The 19,260-nt window shown below is 49.6% G+C and overlaps 1 protein-coding gene across 7 annotated transcripts in view; it reads left to right on the forward strand.

The window, feature by feature from the left end:
* UNC79 (unc-79 subunit of NALCN channel complex) overlaps window positions 1-19,260 on the forward strand; it is a 218,308-nt gene that overhangs the window by 44,238 nt on the left and 154,810 nt on the right. For all 7 annotated transcript variants that reach the window (XM_075330270.1, XM_075330274.1, XM_075330271.1 and 4 more), the window contains one exon: window positions 10,458-10,553. In XM_075330270.1, the coding sequence (XP_075186385.1) occupies window positions 10,458-10,553 (96 nt within the window). The remainder of the gene's footprint in view (window positions 1-10,457; window positions 10,554-19,260) is intronic.

Consider the following 19,260-nt stretch of genomic DNA (forward strand, 5'->3'; position numbering starts at 1 on the left):
CCAGATTTGTGCAGTGTATGACTGATTGTTGTGCTATGGACAGACTCTCCCACCTCAGCTGTAGATCTCTGCAGATCATCCAGAGGGATCATGGGCCTCTTGGCTGCATCTCTGATCAGTCTCCTCCTTGTGTGAGATGATAGTTTGGATGGACGGCCGGGTCTTGGTAGATTTGCAGTGGTATGATGCTCCTTCCATTTCAATATGATCGCTTGCACAGTGCTCCTTGGGATATTAAAGTTGTGGAAATCGTGTTGTAACCAAATCCAGCTTTAAACTCCACAACAGTATCATGGACCTGCCTGTTGTGTTCCTTGGTCTTCATGATGGTTCTGCGCTTTACACAGAACCCTGAGACTATCACAGAGCAGGTGCATTTATACGGAGGCTTGATTACACACAGGGGCTTATATTTATCATCATCAGTCATTTAGGACAACATTGGATCATTCACAGATCCTCAATCAACTTCTGGAGTGAGTTTGCTGCACTGAAAGTAAAGGGGATGAATAATATTGCACGCCACAATGTTCAGTTATTTATTTTTAAAAAAGGTTTAAAATAAGCAAAAAATATTGTTCACCTTTACAATTGTGTCACTTGTTGATTCTTCACCAGAACATTAACATTTTTATCTTTATGTTTGAAGCCTGAAATGTGGGAAAAGGCTGAAAAATTCAAGGGGGCTGAATACTTTCGCAAGGCACTGTAAATAGAAAAATGACAAACGTTAAACATCAGATCTGTTCTGTGTTCTCCTGTGAATATAATATGGTGATTTCCAAGTCAATGTATTCTACTTTTCTTTGTCGCTCTATTGGGAGACCCAGACAATTGGGTGTATAGGCTATGCCTCCGGAGGCCGCACAAAGTATTACACTCAAAAGTGTTAAGCCCCTCCCCTTCTGCCTATACACTCCCCGTGCTCCCACGGGCGCCTCAGTTTTTTGCTTTGTGCGAAGGAGGTCAGACACGCACGCACAGCTCCACAGATTGGTCAGCAGCAGCTGCTGACCATGTCGGATGGAAGAAAAGTGGGCCCATATAGGGCCCCCAGCATGCTCCCTTCTCACCCCACTCTTGTCGGTGGTGTTGTAAGGTTGAGGTATCCATTGCGGGTACGGAGGCTGGAGCCCACATGCTGTTTTCCTTCCCCATCCCCCTCAGGGTTCTGGTGGAAGTGGGATCCTATCGGTCTTCAGGCACTGAGACCGTGCTTCATCCACAACTCCTGTGGAGCCTGCTGGATAGGAGCCGGGTATCGTTCAGGGACATGGCCCTGCTACTTGGAGGTACTCTGTGTCCCCGTGGGGACCGCGCACAGCAACACTCCAGCTTTGCTGGGTGTGCTAGTGCACCGGGGACCGCGGCGCTGACCGGGTTAATATGTGCCATTACACACTCAGCGTTGCTGAGTGTGTTTATGTATAGGGACTGCCGCATTGACCGCCGCTGCCTTGGAAACACTGCGGCGCGGCTGGGACTTGTAGTGCGCCGGGGACTTCCACGCCGGCCGCGCTTTTACGGCGGCCGCGTTTATTACTAGAGTCCCCGGCTTTTTGCGGCCTAGTTTCCTTTCCTCCCGCCCATAGCCCTGACAGGCAGGGGAAGGGCGGGACGCTGCACAGAACGAGCAGCACTGAGGGCTGGAGCATGCTTTGCATACTCCACTCCCCTCACTGTGCACAGTGCAGGCACCAGTTCCCGCTCTTTCTGGGTCACGCCCACGGCTCCCTCCTCTCCTCAGGACGCATTCCTGTCAGCTCCTCGGACGCTGCAGAGGGGGACAAAATCTGAGAGACCCAGGCAGGGACTCTGGTGGCCTCACAACCGCTTTAAGCGGGTGGTAAGCAGCACCTGTGGTGCTAGCCCCATTGTGCAGTAGTGTAACATTATTTGTTTATTTTACACTGTATAGTGCACAGTTGATTTCTGGCTATATACCCTATTGTGTTGCTCAGGGAAGATAATAGCATGGCGCCCACAAAAGGCAGGGGTGCCAAAACACAGGCTTATTATGCTGCCTGCGCCGCATGTACGACCCCGCTACCGGCAGGTTCCACTGACCCTCATTGTATACAGTGCTCGGGCCCTGTGGCACTTACTCAGCCAGAGCCTCTGCTAAGAGGGGCCCAGGGAGAGCCACCTGCTGACAATGTCCAGGTGACGGGGACAGAGTTTGCAAAACTCTCTGAGACTATGGCTAAGATACTAGAAGCCTTGCAGTACAGGCCGGTATCTCAGCACAGGGACTCTGTTGAATCTTTGTTCCCTGGCCCCCCTCAGTTGGACCAACAATGTCCTCCCGGGGTATCTCATAGATCCCAGGCTGAGGGTTCTGACACAGACCCCAGCCCCAGACCGACTAAGCGAGCTCGCTTAGATTTTCCCTCGACATCATCATATTGTTCAGGGTCTCAGCGAGGGTAATCTCGAGTTGATGAAGCGGAGGTAGCTGATCAGGATTCTGATCCTGAGGGCGCTCTCAATCTTAATACTCCAGACGGGGACGCCATAGTGAACGATCTTATTGCATCCATCAATCAAATGCTGGATATTTCTCCCTCAGTCCCTCCAGCAGAGGAGTCGGCTTCTCAGCAGGAGAAATTCCGGTTCAGGTTCCCCAAGTGTACACCGAGTATGTTTCTGGACCACTCCGATTTCAGAGAGGCAATCCAGAATCACCATGCTTGTCCAGATAAGCGTTTTTCTAAGCGCCTTAAGGATACACGTTATCCCTTTCCACCTGACGTGGTTAAAGGTTGGACTCAGTGTCCCAAAGTGGATCCTCCAATCTCCAGACTGGCGGCTAGATCCATACTTGCAGTGGAAGATGGGGCTTCACTCAAGGATGCCACTGACAGGCAGATGGAGCTCTGGTTGAAATCCATCTATGAAGCGATCGGCGCTTCTTTTGTCCCAGCATTCGCAGCCGTATGGGCGCTACAAGCTATCTCAGCAGGTCAAGCGCAAATTGAAGCAGCCACATGCACGTCCGCGCCACAAGTGGCGTCCATTACCACTCAGACCTCGGCATTTGCGTCTTACGCTATTAATGCTGTCCTGGACTCTGCGAGCCGTACGGCGGTGGCAGCCGCCAATTCGGTGGTACTCCGCAGGGCCTTGTGGCTACGGGAATGGAAGGCAGATTCTGCTTCCAAAAAGCGCTTAACCAGTTTGCCAATTTCTGGCGACAGGCTGTTTGGCGAGCGTTTGGATGAAATCATCAAGCAATCCAAGGGAAAGGATACATCCTTACCCCAGCCCAAACCGAACATACCCCAACAGAGGAGAGGGCAGTCGAGGTTTCGGTCCTTTCGGGGCGCGGGCAGGTCCCAATTCTCCTCGTCCAAAAGGCCTCAGAAAGAGAAAAGGAACTCTGATGCATGGCGGTCTAAGTCACGTCCTAAAAAGACCACTGGAGGGGCAGCTAACAAAGCGGCTTCCTCATGACTTTCGACCTCCTCATTCCGCATCCTCGGTCGGTGGCAGGCTCTCCCGCTTTTGCGACACCTGGCTGCCACGAATAAAAGACCGCTGGGTGAGAGACATTCTGTCTCACGGTTACAAGATAGAGTTCACCTCTCGTCCCCCGACTCGATTCTTCAGGTCATCCCCGCCTCCCGAGCGAGCCGAGGCTCTTCTGCAGGCGCTGGGCATTCTGAAGGCAGAAGGAGTGGTGGTCCCTGTTCCTCTTCAGCAACAGGGCCACGGTTTTTACTCCAACTTGTTTGTGGTCCCAAAGAAGGACGGGTCTTTTCGACCTGTCCTGGACCTGAAACTTCTCAACAAACACGTAAAGACCAGGCGGTTCCGGATGGAATCCCTCCGCTCCGTCATCGCCTCAATGTCCCAGGGAGATTTCCTTGCATCGATCGATATCAAGGATGCTTATCTCCACGTACCGATTGCTCCAGAGCACCAGCGCTTCTTGCGCTTCGCCATAGGGAACGAACACCTGCAGTTCGTGGCACTGCCGGTCGGCCTGGCAACAGCCCCACGGGTTTTCACCAAGGTTATGGCTACTGTAGTAGCGGTCCTCCACTCTCAGGGTCACTCGGTGATCCCGTACTTGGACGATCTGTTGATCAAGGCACCCTCTCTAGAGGCATGCCAACACAGCCTCGACGCTACCCTGGAGACTCTCCAGAGTTTCGGGTGGATCATCAATTTTCCAAAGTCAAATCTGACACCGGCCCAATCGCTGACATACCTTGGCATGGAGTTTCATACCCTCTCAGTGATAGTGAAGCTTCCGCTGATCAAGCAGCGGTCACTACAGACAGGGGTACAATCTCTCCTTCAAGGTCGGTCACACACCTTGAGACGCCTCATGCACTTCCTGGGGAAGATGGTGGCAGCAATGGAGGCAGTTCCTTTCGCGCAGTTTCACCTGCGTCCTCTTCAATGGGACATCCTTCGCAAATGGGACAGGAAGCCGACGTCCCTCGACAGGAACGTCTCCCTCTCGCAGGCGACCAAAGCTTCCCTTCGGTGGTGGCTTCTTCCCACTTCATTATCGAAAGGGAAATCCTTCCTACCCCCATCTTGGGAGGTGGTCACGACGGACGCGAGTCTGTCAGGGTGGGGAGCGGTTTTTCTCCACCACAGGGCTCAGGGTACGTGGACCCAGCAAGAGTCCTCACTTCAGATCAATGTTCTGGAAATACGGGCAGTGTATCTTGCCCTGAAAGCGTTTCAGCAGTGGCTGGAAGGCAAGCAGATCAGAATTCAGTCAGACAATTCCACAGCGGTGGCATACATCAACCACCAAGGCGGCACACGCAGTCGGCAAGCCTTCCAGGAAGTCCGGCGGATTCTACTGTGGGTGGAAGCCACGGCCTCCACCATCTCCGCAGTTCACATTCCAGGCGTGGAAAACTGGGAAGCAGATTATCTCAGTCGCCAGGGCATGGACGCAGGGGAATGGTCCCTTCACCCGGACGTGTTTCAGGAGATCTGTTGCCGCTGGGGGGTGCCGGACGTCGATCTCATGGCGTCCCGGCACAACAACAAGGTACCAGCGTTCATGGCACGGTCTCAAGATCCCAGAGCTCTGGCGGCAGACGCCTTAGTTCAGGATTGGTCGCAGTTTCAGCTCCCTTATGTGTTTCCTCCGCTGGCACTGTTGCCCAGAGTGTTACGCAAGATCAGGGCCGACTGCCGCCGCGTCATCCTCGTCGCTCCAGACTGGCCGAGGCGGTCGTGGTACCCGGATCTGTGGCATCTCACGGTCGGCCAACCGTGGGCACTACCAGACCGACCAGACTTGCTATCTCAAGGGCCGTTTTTCCATCTGAATTCTGCGGCCCTCAACCTGACTGTGTGGCCATTGAGTCCTGGATCCTAGCGTCTTCAGGGTTATCTCAAGACGTCATTGCCACTATGAGACAAGCTAGGAAACCAACGTCCGCCAAGATCTACCACAGGACGTGGAAAATTTTCCTGTCGTGGTGCTCTGCTCAGGGTATTTCTCCCTGGCCTGTTGCCTTGCCCACTTTTCTGTCCTTCCTTCAATCTGGACTGGAAAAGGGTTTGTCGCTCGGCTCCCTTAAGGGACAAGTCTCGGCGCTCTCTGTGTTTTTCCAGAAGCGCCTAGCCAGACTTCCACAGGTACGCACGTTCCTGCAGGGGGTTTGTCACATCGTCCCTCCTTACAAGCGGCCGTTAGAACCCTGGGATCTGAACAGGGTGCTGACGGTTCTTCAGAAACCACCATTCGAGCCAATGAGGGATATTTCTCTCTCACGCCTTTCGCAGAAAGTGGTTTTCCTAGTTGCAGTCACTTCACTTAGGAGAGTGTCTGAGCTAGCAGCGCTGTCATGCAAAGCCCCTTTCCTGGTGTTTCACCAGGACAAGGTGGTTCTGCGTCCGGTTCCGGAATTTCTCCCTAAGGTGGTATCCCCCTTTCATCTCAATCAGGATATCTCCTTACCTTCTTTTTGTCCTCATCCAGTTCACCAATGTGAAAAGGATTTGCACTTGTTAGATCTGGTGAGAGCACTCAGACTCTACATTTCTCGTACGGCGCCCCTGCGCCGCTCGGATGCACTCTTTGTCCTTGTCGCTGGCCAGCGTAAAGGGTCACAGGCTTCCAAATCAATCCTGGCTCGGTGGATCAAGGAGCTAATTATCGAAGCTTACCGTTCGGCTGGGCTTCCGGTTCCCTCAGGGCTGAAGGCCCATTCTACCAGGGCCGTGGGCGCGTCCTGGGCTTTGAGGCACCATGCTACGGCTCAGCAGATGTGTCAGTCGGCTACCTGGTCGAGCCTGCACACTTTCACGAAGCACTATCAGGTGCATACCTATGCTTCGGCGGATGCCAGCCTAGGTAGACGAGTCCTTCAGGCGGCGGTTGCCCACCTGTAGGAAGAGGCCGTTTTACGGCTCTCTTACGAGGTATTATTTTACCCACCCAGGGACTGCTTTTGGACGTCCCAATTGTCTGGGTCTCCCAATAGAGCGACAAAGAAGAAGGGAATTTTGTTTACTTACCGTAAATTCCTTTTCTTCTAGCTCTAATTGGGAGACCCAGCACCCGCCCCTGTTTTTGTGTGTACACATGTTGTTCATGTTGAATGGTTTCAGTTCTCCGATATTCCTTCGGATTGAAGTTACTTTAAACCAATTTATAATTCTTTTTCCTCCTTCTGGCTTTTGCACCAAAACTGAGGAGCCCGTGGGAGCACGGGGAGTGTATAGGCAGAAGGGGAGGGGCTTAACACTTTTGAGTGTAATACTTTGTGCGGCCTCCGGAGGCATAGCCTATACACCCAATTGTCTGGGTCTCCCAATTAGAGCTAGAAGAAAAGGAATTTACGGTAAGTAAACAAAATTCCCTTCTTTTGTACATTTTTACTACTTTTTTTTATTTGGTTATATGATAATTCTATTAATTATAGTATTGACATATGGTTTTGAACTACTACTTATCACTACATCAAAGTTTACTTTTTTGGTATTTTTTTTTCATCATCATTATTTTCTTTTTCTGTTTTTTTTTCTTTGATCAGTTAGTTGTAGAGTGTTTGTTAGGCTATGTCCGCACTTTGCGTCGTCCTAGTTGCAATTCTAAACGCATCCTTTGGCAAAAATGTTTTTTTTCCAAAGTTGCTTTTGACCACAAAAACGCGGTAAATACACGTGCGTTTTTACCACGTTTTAGCCGCGTTTTTAGCGCTTTTTACCTGCTTTTCCATTAAAGTCAGATGCGTTTTGATTAAAGAGACACTACTAAATAAAGTTTTAACATACAAAAACTCTAAAAAAGGAAAAAAAATGAAAAAAAAAATATAATTATTTAAATCATAAAGATAATAGATATATTTAATATAATTATAGCGGTTATATACTATTTATGGCTAAAATAACAATAAATGAATATTTTTCATTAATTTAATTGTCGGACTATGTGTGTATGTAAAGGAACATATTCCATTATTTCGATGTCATAAACGCATGTTTTCAGCAGCTAAAAAGCATGTAAAACGCTGGAATTTTGATGTTGCTTGATTTTTGCAACTTCTCATTGACTTGAATGTTAGCAAAACGCTGCAGAAATGGCAAAACCAATTGACATGCTGCTTCTTTGAACGCTGAGTTTTTGCCCAAAATTATGCAAATTGAATGCAGCGTTTTGAGCTGCAAAGTGCGCACAAGAAATCCCCTTTTCCCATAGACTTTGCTTGATAATCAAAACGCATGCATTTTGGCATGAAAACGCTGCAGTTCAAAAAACGCAAAGTGCGGACACAGCCTTACACGTTGCTTGGTAGAAATCATCACCAAGCAGGTTAGTTAGGTTTCTTTTTGTTCTTTATGTTGCAATTTTTGTGCGTATCAGTGTGCGTTCATCGTATGAATATTTCACAATTACTGATACATCCATATCTAATGAGGTAAGTGCGGTGAGCTGCGCCAGATATGAGCTAATCAAACCTACCGCACAATCACTACAGAACACTTATGGGCCCTTTGCACACTACGACATCGCAAGCCGATGCTGCGATGCCGAGCGCAATAGTCCCCGCCCCCGTTGCAGCTGCGATATCATGGTGATAGCGGACATTATCGCTATGGCAGCTTCACATGCACTCACCTGCCCTGCGACGTCGCTCTGGCCGGCGACCCGCCTCCTTCCTAAGGGGGCGGGTCGTGCGGCGTCACACCGACGTCACACGGCAGGCGGCCAATAGAAGCGGAGGGGCAGAGAAGAGCAGGACGTAAACATCCCGCCCACCTCCTTCCTTCCGCATAGCTGGCGTGAGCCGCAGGACGCAGGTAGGAGATGTTCCTCGCTCCTGCAGCTTCTCACACAGCGATGTGTGCTGCCGCAGGAACGAGGAAGAACATCGTAATATCGGTCTTTCCGAAATTATTGAAATGACCGATGCTACACCAATGATACTATTTTGACGCTTTTGCGCTCGTTAATCGTATCAAAAAGGATTTACACACTACGATATTGACAGCGACACCAAATGTGCGTCACTTTCGATTTGACCCCACCGAGAGTGTGTGCAAAGTACCCCTTAGATAAACGCGAAGATACAGACAAACCAGACAGCAAGAGCAGCAACTGGTCAATCAATGGCAACTTGCTGACTGTTTCCACTTTAAGGCTCCTTTCACACGTCAGTGGTTCTGGTACGTTTGTGCTTTTTATTTAAAACGTACCAGAATCACTGACATACGCAGACCCATTATAATCAATGGGTCTGCTCACACATCAGTGATTTTTCACAGAACTTGTGTCCGTGCAGCGTGCACCCTTGGCCGTGATTCTGCACGGAGACAAGTCCGTTTTTTTTCCTGGCATCACTGATGACCCACGTACCACACTATGGTGTGATCCGTGTGTGATCAGTGAAACACGTACCAGAAAATCACTGATATATTAAATATTTTCAACTTACCTTGCCTGCGATTCGCTCTGCAGCCTCTGCTTTCGGCAGCTCCTGCCTGGCTCATGAATATTCATGAAAGCAGGAACTGCCGACCCGGAAGTAGGTGCTGAGAGAGGTGGGCGGACGCTGCAGAGCCGAGGAGATCAGCACCATGGACAGCAGCAGTGAAGGCAGGTGAGTAGTGTCCATATGCAATCACGGATTGCACATGGACAACCCACGTGTGCCGTGAATCACGGAACATGGAGGGACATGTGCGTGTTTTACACGTCAGTAAAGAACGTCAGTGTTTTTCACTGACGTGTGAAACGGGCCTAAAGCTGTGTCCGCACTTTGCGTTTTCACCTGCGTTTCTGCAGCGTTTTGAGCTGCAGCGGTTTCATGCCAAAATGCATACGTTTTGGTTTTCCATGATAGTCTATGGTAAATGTTGAATTCCTGTCAGCACTTTGCGTTTCAAAACACTGCGTTTAATTTGCATAATTTGTGGCAAAAACCATGCGTTCAAAGAAGCAGCATGGCAATTGTTTTTGCTATTTCTGCAGCGTTTTGCTAACATTGAAGTCAATGAGAAGTAGCAAAAAGCAACAAATATCAAAATTCCAGCGTTTTACCTGCTTTTTAGCTGCAGAAACAATGCGTTTTTGACTTAAAAAACGCATGCTTTTCTGACATTAAAATAATGGAATGATATGTCCCTTTACACACACACACAGTCCGACAATTAAATTTATGAAAATTATGATTTTATTGCTATTTTAGCAATAAATATTATATTACCGCTATAATTTCATGAAATATAACTATTTTCTTTAATAAGTCAACAAATATATAACGTATGTTTTTTTTTTGTTTTTTTTTCTTTTTTCATTATGTTTGACTGTTTAAACTTTATTTAGTAGTGTCTTGATGTTCAAAACGCATCTGTCAAAACGCAAGGGAACAAGCATGTAAAAAGCGCTGAAAACGCGGTAAATACGCAATGCGTTTTTAGCGCTAATTTTAAGAAAAAGGCAACTTTGGCTAAATCAATTAAAGCCAAAACGTGCGTTTAGAACTGCAAGTAGCACAACGCAAAGTGCGGACACAGCCTAAGTAAAAAGTAATCACAGCAGAGACAACAAAGCAAAATCATTGGATCATCTAAAGTTCTTCCCTATTTTAATAGACTTTCAGTTTCTATTTTTCACAATTTTAAGATCTCTGCTTGCTGTGAGTGAATATACAATTCAGTTTTAATTCCAGGAGGTGAATCCTGCCTTCTCCTGCCCAGTTTATATCACTACTTGCTCTTGTAACTTGAGTCAGTGCAGGTTTCCATTAGCAGTGGTCTTAACGAAGGATTAATAAACCACACAGCATACTTTTAGGGCCTGTGATACACGGATTCATTCATTTTGTATCACCTCATACAAGCCTCACCCACCACATCGCACATTTCATGTGTCTGCATTGAGATGTATTTTTGTTACAGTGTATCAGCAGCGTCCCTATGGAGCTGCGCAGGTCCCGGAGCAGGAGCACAGTGCTGAGTGTCTTTTCTCGTTGCAGTGGGGTCCAGCAGGAGAGAGGGCGGCGTCCCGGCTCATGTCAACCTCTCCGCATCTTCAATGCTTATGATTGCAATGCAGTATACAACCAACCCCGGTACGTATCCGACAAAGGACGGGCAGGAGAGTTCAACTTTCATATCAACAGTTTATAGGTGTTGTCCATGATTGGAAAAACATGATCTCTTTCTATGAGAAAGGGCGCTGTACCTGGGTAGTAGGGTAAGGGCGCTGTCCCTGGGTAGTAGGGTAAGGGCGCTGTCCCTGGGTAGTAGGGTAAGGGCGCTGTACCTGGGTAGTAGGGTAAGGGCGCTGTCCCTGGGTAGTAGGGTAAGGGCGCTGTACCTGGGTAGTAGGGTAAGGGCGCTGTCCCTGGGTAGTAGGGTAAGGGCGCTGTCCCTGGGTAGTAGGGTAAGGGCGCTGTCCCTGGGTAGTAGGGTAAGGGCGCTGTCCCTGGGTAGTAGGGTAAGGGCGCTGTCCCTGGGTAGTAGGGTAAGGGCACTGTCCCTGGGTAGTAGGGTAAGGGCGTTGTACCTGGGTAGTAGGGTAAGGGCGCTGTCCCTGGGTAGTAGGGTAAGGGCGCTGTACCTGGGTAGTAGGATAAGGGCGCTGTACCTGGGTAGTAGGGTAAGGGCGCTGTCCCTGGGTAGTAGGGTAAGGGCACTGTCCCTGGGTAGTAGGGTAAGGGCCCTGTTCCTGGGTAGTAGGGTAAGGGCCCTGTTCCTCGGTAGTAGGATAAGGGCGCTGTCCCTGGGTAGTAGGGTAAGGGCGCTGTCTCTTGGTAGTAGGGTAAGGGCGCTGTCTCTTGGTAGTAGGGTAATGGCACTGTTCCTGGGTTTAGGGGGGTGGTGCCATCTTGGATTTTGTGTTCGGCGCACACCTCCGCGCTGCTCTTTAAACAGAAGATGTCAGCAGCATTTTATTGAGTGAAGTACAGACAGGGACATATTAAAGTGATACCGGAGTTGAAGAAATGCATTTGTATATTTCCTTTATTCTGTCTTTGAGGTTTTCTTCTCTTCGTTCTTCGGGGCGGCCTGTGCGGAGCGACTGGTGGAAGGGTCTTCAGCTCTGTTCAGGACCCTCCGCTGCCTCTCGGTGTCTTTTCTTTTTCCTTATGTAAATTTCTTGCTGGCGCCGTCCTAGCTGCGGGCAGCGCTTGCACGGATTGATCTCTTGGCAGTCTTCAGGAAAATGGCGCCGCCGGCTGTGCGTGCCCAGATTGCTCAGTGCCACTGGGGCCATTTTAATGGCGTTCACCATGAGATCAAGCTGCACAAGCGCTGCCTGCGGCTAGTACGGTGCCAGCGAGGTATGTAAATTCACATCCTTCTGTGTCTTAGATAATTACATAGGTTGAAAAAAAACCTGGGTCCATCTAGTTCCCCTTCCTCCACAAATTATACATTTGGTCACTAAGTCATTTATAACCCACAATGTTGTGTAGTGAGGAATCATCCGCCCTGATATAAAGCTGTTATAGTATCGGCCATTACTACCTCTTGTGGTCGGCATTCCACAGTCTGACTGCTCTAACCGTAAAGAACCCTTTCCTATTTAGCTGCCAGAATCATATTTATTCCCCCCGCAGTGAGTGCCCCCTGGTCCTTAGTATTGTCTTTGGAAGGAATAAGTCCTGCGCCGTCCTTTATATGGACCACACATGTATTTATACATGTAAATAACATCTCCTCTGAGACGTCTTTTCTCCACCTCACATACAGGCGGCCTCCATTACTCATCATACGGGCGGCCTCCATTACTCATCGTACAGGCGGCCTCCATTACTCATCGTACGGGCGTCCTCCATTACTCATCATATGGGCGGCCTCCATTACTCATCATCCGGGCGGCCTCCATTACTCATCATCCGGGCGGCCTCCATTACTCATCATCCGGGCGGCCTCCATTACTCATCATCCGGGCGGCCTCCATTACTCATCGTACGGGCGGCCTCCATTACTTATCGTACGGGCGGCCTCCATTACTCATCATCCGGGCGGCCTCCATTACTCATCATCCGGGCGGCCTCCATTACTCATCATCCGGGCGGCCTCCATTACTCATCATCCGGGCGGCCTCCATTACTCATCGTACGGGCAGCCTCCATTACTCATCGTACGGGCGGCCTCAATTACTAATCATTCGGGCGGCCTCCATTACTCATCATCTGGGCGACCTCCATTCCTTGTAGTAGTCTAGTTACCCGCCTTTGAACTGACTCTAACTTTTGAAGGTCCTTTTTAAAGTGTTGAATTTATAGTTCTCTAACCAGATAGCAAAGCAAACAATTACCGTATATTTCGTTTCATAAGATGCACCAGATTATAATACGCACCCCAAATTTAGAGATAAAAAAGGTAAAAAAAAAAAAATGGGGTCCATCTTATACTCCGGGCGGTGCTGGTGGGGTCTGTGCTGGCAGCGGAAGCTGTGCTGGCTGTGTGGAGCGGACCGGTGCGGCGGGTGTCCCAGATGCTCTGTCAGCAGTGCGGGTTTCAAAGAAATGGCGCCCGGAGCAGCATGTGTGCAGATTGAGCTCTCCGCTCAATGACAAGATCTTGAGCTGAGAGCTCCATCTGCGCACACGCCGACTCCGGGTGCCATCATTTGAAGCCAGAGCATTTAAGACACCCACCACACTGCCCTGCTCCACACAGCCACCGCAGCCCGCACAGACATCCAGCCAGCTGGCCATCTGCACAGAGAGGCAGCCGGCTGACTGCACAGATAGGCAGCCGGCCGCCTGCACAGACAGCCACACAGAGGCAGCCGGCCGTCTGCACAGATACCAGCCACACAGAGAGGCAGCCGGCCGCCTGCACAGAGAGCCGCCCACACAGAAAGGCAGACAGCCGCCCACACAGAGAGGCAGACAGCCGCCTGCACAGTCAGCCAGCCACACAGAGAGGCAGCCGGCCGTCTGCACAGATACCAGCCACACAGAGAGGCAGCCGGCCGCCTGCACAGAGAGCCGCCCACACAGAAAGGCAGACAGCCGCCCACACAGAGAGGCAGACAGCCGCCTGCACAGTCAGCCACACAGAGAGGCAGACAGCCGCCTGCACAGTCAGCCAGCCACACAGAGAGGCAGCCGGCCGCCTGCACAGACAGCCAGCCACACAGAGAGGCAGACAGCCGCCCTCACAGAGAGGCAGACAGCCGCCCTCACAGAGAGGCAGACAGCCGCCCACACAGAGAGGCAGACAGCCGCCTGCACAGACAGCCGCCCGTACAGAGAGGCAGCTGGTCGCCTGCACAGACAGCCGCCAACACAGAGAGGCAGGCAGCCGCCCACACAGAGAGGCAGGCAGCCGCCCACACAGAGAGGCAGGCAGCCGCCCACACAGAGAGGCAGGCAGCCGCCCACAGAGAGAGGTAGGCAACGGCCCACACAGAGAGGCAGGCAGCCGCCCACAGAGAGAGGCAGGCAGCCGCCCACAGAGAGAGGCAGGCAGCCGCCCACACAGAGAGGCAGGCAGCCGCCCACACAGAGAGGCAGGCAGCCGCCCACACAGAGAGGCAGACAGCCGCCCACACAAAGAGGCAGGCAGCCGCCCACACAGAGAGGCAGGCAGCCGCCCGCACAGAGAGGCAGACAGCCGCCCGCACAGAGAGGCAGACAGCCGCCCGCACAGAGAGGCAGGCAGCCGCCCACACAGAGAGGCAGGCAGCCGCCCACACAGAGAGGCAGGCAGCCGCCCACACAGAGAGGCAGGCAGCCGCCCACACAGAGAGGCAGGCAGCCGCCCACAGAGAGAGGCAGGCAGCCGCCCACAGAGAGAGGTAGGCAACTGCCCACACAGAGAGGTAGGCAGCCGCCCACAGAGAGAGGCAGGCAGCCGCCCACAGAGAGAGGCAGGCAGCCGCCCACACAGAGAGGCAGGCAGCCGCCCGCACAGAGAGGCAGGCAGCCGCCCGCACAGAGAGGCAGGCAGCCGCCCGCACAGAGAGGCAGGCAGCCGCCCGCACAGAGAGGCAGACAGCCGCCCGCACAGAGAGGTAGGCAGCCGCCCACAGAGAGAGGCAGGCAGCCGCCCACAGAGAGAGGCAGGCAGCCGCCCACAGAGAGAGGCAGGCAGCCGCCCACACAGAGAGGCAGGCAGCCGCCCGCACAGAGAGGCAGGCAGCCGCCCGCACAGAGAGGCAGGCAGCCGCCCGCACAGAGAGGCAGGCAGCCGCCCGCACAGAGAGGCAGGCAGCCGCCCGCACAGAGAGGCAGGCAGCCGCCCGCACAGAGAGGCAGGCAGCCGCCCACACAGAGAGGCAGGCAGCCGCCTGCACAGACAGCCCATGCACAGACAGCCGCCCGCACAGCCCCCATGCAAATTTCCACCTCCCGGTAAGCTATATTCAGATTTTAAGACGCACCCCTCATTTTCCTCCCAAAAGGAAAAGTGCATCTTATAATCCGAAAAATACGGTAATCACCTGACACAAATCACAAGACTCCTCCCCCTTCCCCCCCTTAGCACAGATAGATAATACTAATAAATAATAGATTAAGGGCCTGGGGGGCTTGAAACAGGTAACACATTATCTATAATGTAATTACATGACCCACCAGGGGTATTTTAACCCATTATATAGTGTTACTGAACAGCACCCACCATACCAAGACCAATAATACTACTATACATTACAAAATAATGCCGCTACACCATGCCCAAATATTATCACCACATGAAGTCTGAATATAACCACCGTCCTGTTACTGAGCAAAGTCCACTGCACAAAGACCAGTGGGTTCACATCACAAATCCCCAATAAAATCTGCAGTATGTGAACTTGGCCTAAAGTAGCGATGTCCTCCTTCGTACCCCTCATTACACACAATGTAAATGTTCACATGTCTCTCCCATATAATAGTAACGATTATGTCCCCCTTTATAACCTTAGGTACCATAATAAATCACTGCACAGCACAGGGATAATACACACAGTGATGTCACAGTACAGGGATAATACACAGCGATGTCACAGTACAGGGATAATACACACAGTGATGTCACAGTACAGGGATAATACACACAGTGATGTCACAGTACAGGGATAATACACACAGTGATGTCACAGTACAGGGATAATACACACAGTGATGTCACAGTACAGGGATAATACACAGTGATGTCACAGTACAGGGGTAATGCACACAGTGATGTCACAGTACAGGGATAATACACACAGCGATGTCACAGTACAGGGATAATACACACAGCGATGTCACAGTACAGGAATAATACACACAGTGATGTCACAGTACAGGGATAATACACACAGTGATGTCACAGTACAGGGATAATACACACAGTGATGTCACAGTACAGGGATAATACACACAGTGATGTCACAGTACAGGGATAATACACACAGTGATGTCACAGTACAGGGATAATACACACAGTGATGTCACAGTACAGGGATAATACACACAGTGATGTCACAGTACAGAGATAATACACACAGTGATGTCACAGTACAGGGATAATACACACAGTGATGTCACAGTACAGGGGTAATGCACACAGTGATGTCACAGTACAGGGATAATGCACACAGTGATGTCACAGTACAGGGATAATACACACAGTGATGCCACAGTACAGGAATAATGCACACAGCGATGTCACAGTACAGGGGAAATACACACAGTGATGTCACAGTACAGGGATAATACACACAGCGATGTCACAGTACAGGGATAATACACACAGTGATGTCACAGTACAGGGATAATACACACAGTGATGTCACAGTACAGGGATAATACACACAGTGATGTCACAGTACAGAGATAATACACACAGTGATGTCACAGTACAGGGATAATGCACACAGTGATGTCACAGTACAGGGATAATGCACACAGTGATGTCACAGTACAGGGATAATGCACACAGTGATGTCACAGTACAGGGATAATGCACACAGTGATGTCACAGTACAGGGATAATGCACACAGTGATGTCACAGTACAGGGATATACACACAGTGATGTCACAGTACAGGGATAATACACACAGTGATGTCACAGCACAGGAATAATACACACAGTGATGTCACAGTACAGGGATATACACACAGTGATGTCACAGTACAGGGATAATGCACACAGTGATGTCACAGCACAGCAATAATACACACAGTGATGTCACAGTACAGGGATAATACACACAGTGATGTCACAGTACAGGGATAATGCACACAGTGATGTCACAGTACAGGGATAATACACACAGTGATGTCACAGTACAGGAATAATGCACACAGTGATGTCACAGTACAGGGATAATACACACAGTGATGTCACAGTACAGGAATAATGCACACAGTGATGTCACAGTACAGGAATAATGCACACAGTGATGTCACAGTACAGGAATAATGCACACAGTGATGTCACAGTACAGGGATAATACACACAGTGATGTCACAGTACAGGGATAATACACACAGTGATGTCACAGTACAGGAATAATGCACACAGTGATGTCACAGTACAGGGATAATACACACAGTGATGTCACAGTACAGGAATAATGCACACAGTGATGTCACAGTACAGGAATAATGCACACAGTGATGTCACAGTACAGGGATAATACACACAGTGATGTCACAGTACAGGGATAATACACACAGTGATGTCACAGTACAGGGATAATACACACAGTGATGTCACAGTACAGGGATAATACACACAGCGATGTCACAGTACAGGGGTAATACACACAGTGATGTCACAGTACAGGGATAATACACACAGTGATGTCACAGTACAGGGATAATACACACAGTGATGTCACAGTACAGGGATAATACACACAGTGATGTCACAGTACAGGGGTAATACACACAGTGATGTCACAGTACAGGGATAATACACACAGCGATGTCACAGTACAGGCGTAATACACACAGTGATGTCACAGTACAGGGATAATACACACAGTGATGTCACAGTACAGGGATAATGCACACAGTGATGTCACAGTACAGGGATAATACACACAGTGATGTCACAGTACAGAGATAATACACACAGCGATGTCACAGTACAGGGATAATACACACAGCGATGTCACAGTATAGGGATAATACACACAGTGATGTCACAGTACAGGGATAATGCACACAGTGATGTCACAGTACAGGGATAATACACACAGTGATGTCACAGTACAGGGATAATGCAAACAGTGATGTCACAGTACAGGGATAATGCACACAATGATGTCACAGTACAGGGATAATACACACAGTGATGTCACAGTACAGGGATAATACACACAGTGATGTCACAGTACAGGGATAATACACACAGTGATGTCACAGTACAGGGATAATACACACAGTGATGTCACAGTACAGGGATAATGCACACAGTGATGTCACAGTACAGGGATAATGCACACAGTGATGTCACAGTACAGGGATAATGCACACAGGGATGTCACAGTACAGGGATAATACACAGTGATGTCACAGTACAGGGATAATACACACACTGATGTCACAGTACAGGGATAATACACACAGTGATGTCACAGTACAGGGATAATACACACAATGATGTCACAGTACATGGATAATGCACACAGTGATGTCACAGTACAGGGATAATGCACACAGTGATGTCACAGTACAGGGATAATGCACACAGTGATATCACAGTACAGGGATAATGCACACAATGATGTCACAGTACAGGGATAATGCACACAGTGATGTCACAGTACAGGGATAATACACACAGTGATGTCACAGTACAGGGATAATACACACAGTGATGTCACAGTACAGGGATAATACACACAGTGATGTCACAGTACAGGGATAATACACACAGCGATGTCACAGTACAGGGATAATACACACAGTGATGTCACAGTACAGGGATAATACACACAGTGATGTCACAGTACAGGGATAATACACACAGCGACGTCACAGTACAGGGATAATACACACAGTGATGTCACAGTACAGGGGTAATACACACAGCGATGTCACAGTACAGGGATAATACACACAGTGATGTCACAGTACAGGGATAATACACACAGTGATGTCACAGTACAGGGATAATACACACAATGATGTCACAGTACAGGGATAATGCACACAGTGATGTCACAGTACAGGGATAATGCACACAGTGATGTCACAGTACAGGGATAATGCACACAGTGATGTCACAGTACAGGGATAATACACACAGTGATGTCACAGTACAGGGGTAATACACACAGTGATGTCACAGTACAGGGATAATACACACAATGATGTCACAGTACAGGGATAATGCACACAGTGATGTCACAGTACAGGGATAATGCACACAGTGATGTCACAGTACAGGGATAATGCACACAGTGATGTCACAGTACAGGGATAATACACACAGTGATGTCACAGTACAGGGATAATGCACACAGTGATGTCACAGTACAGGGATAATACACACAGTGACGTCACAGTACAGGGATAATACACACAGTGATGTCACAGTACAGGGATAATACACACAGTGATGTCACAGTACAGGGATAATACACACAGCGACGTCACAGTACAGGGATAATACACACAGTGATGTCACAGTACAGGGAATACACAGTGATGTCACAGTACAGGGATAATACACACAGTGATGTCACAGTACAGGGATAATACACACAGTGATGTCACAGTACAGGGATAATACACACAGTGATGTCACAGTACAAGGATAATACACACAGTGATGTCACAGTACAGGGATAATACACACAGTGATGTCACAGTACAGGGATAATACACAC

Source organism: Anomaloglossus baeobatrachus, chromosome 12 (genome assembly GCF_048569485.1).
Source record: "Anomaloglossus baeobatrachus isolate aAnoBae1 chromosome 12, aAnoBae1.hap1, whole genome shotgun sequence".
In the NCBI taxonomy this organism is placed as follows: domain Eukaryota; kingdom Metazoa; phylum Chordata; class Amphibia; order Anura; family Aromobatidae; genus Anomaloglossus; species Anomaloglossus baeobatrachus.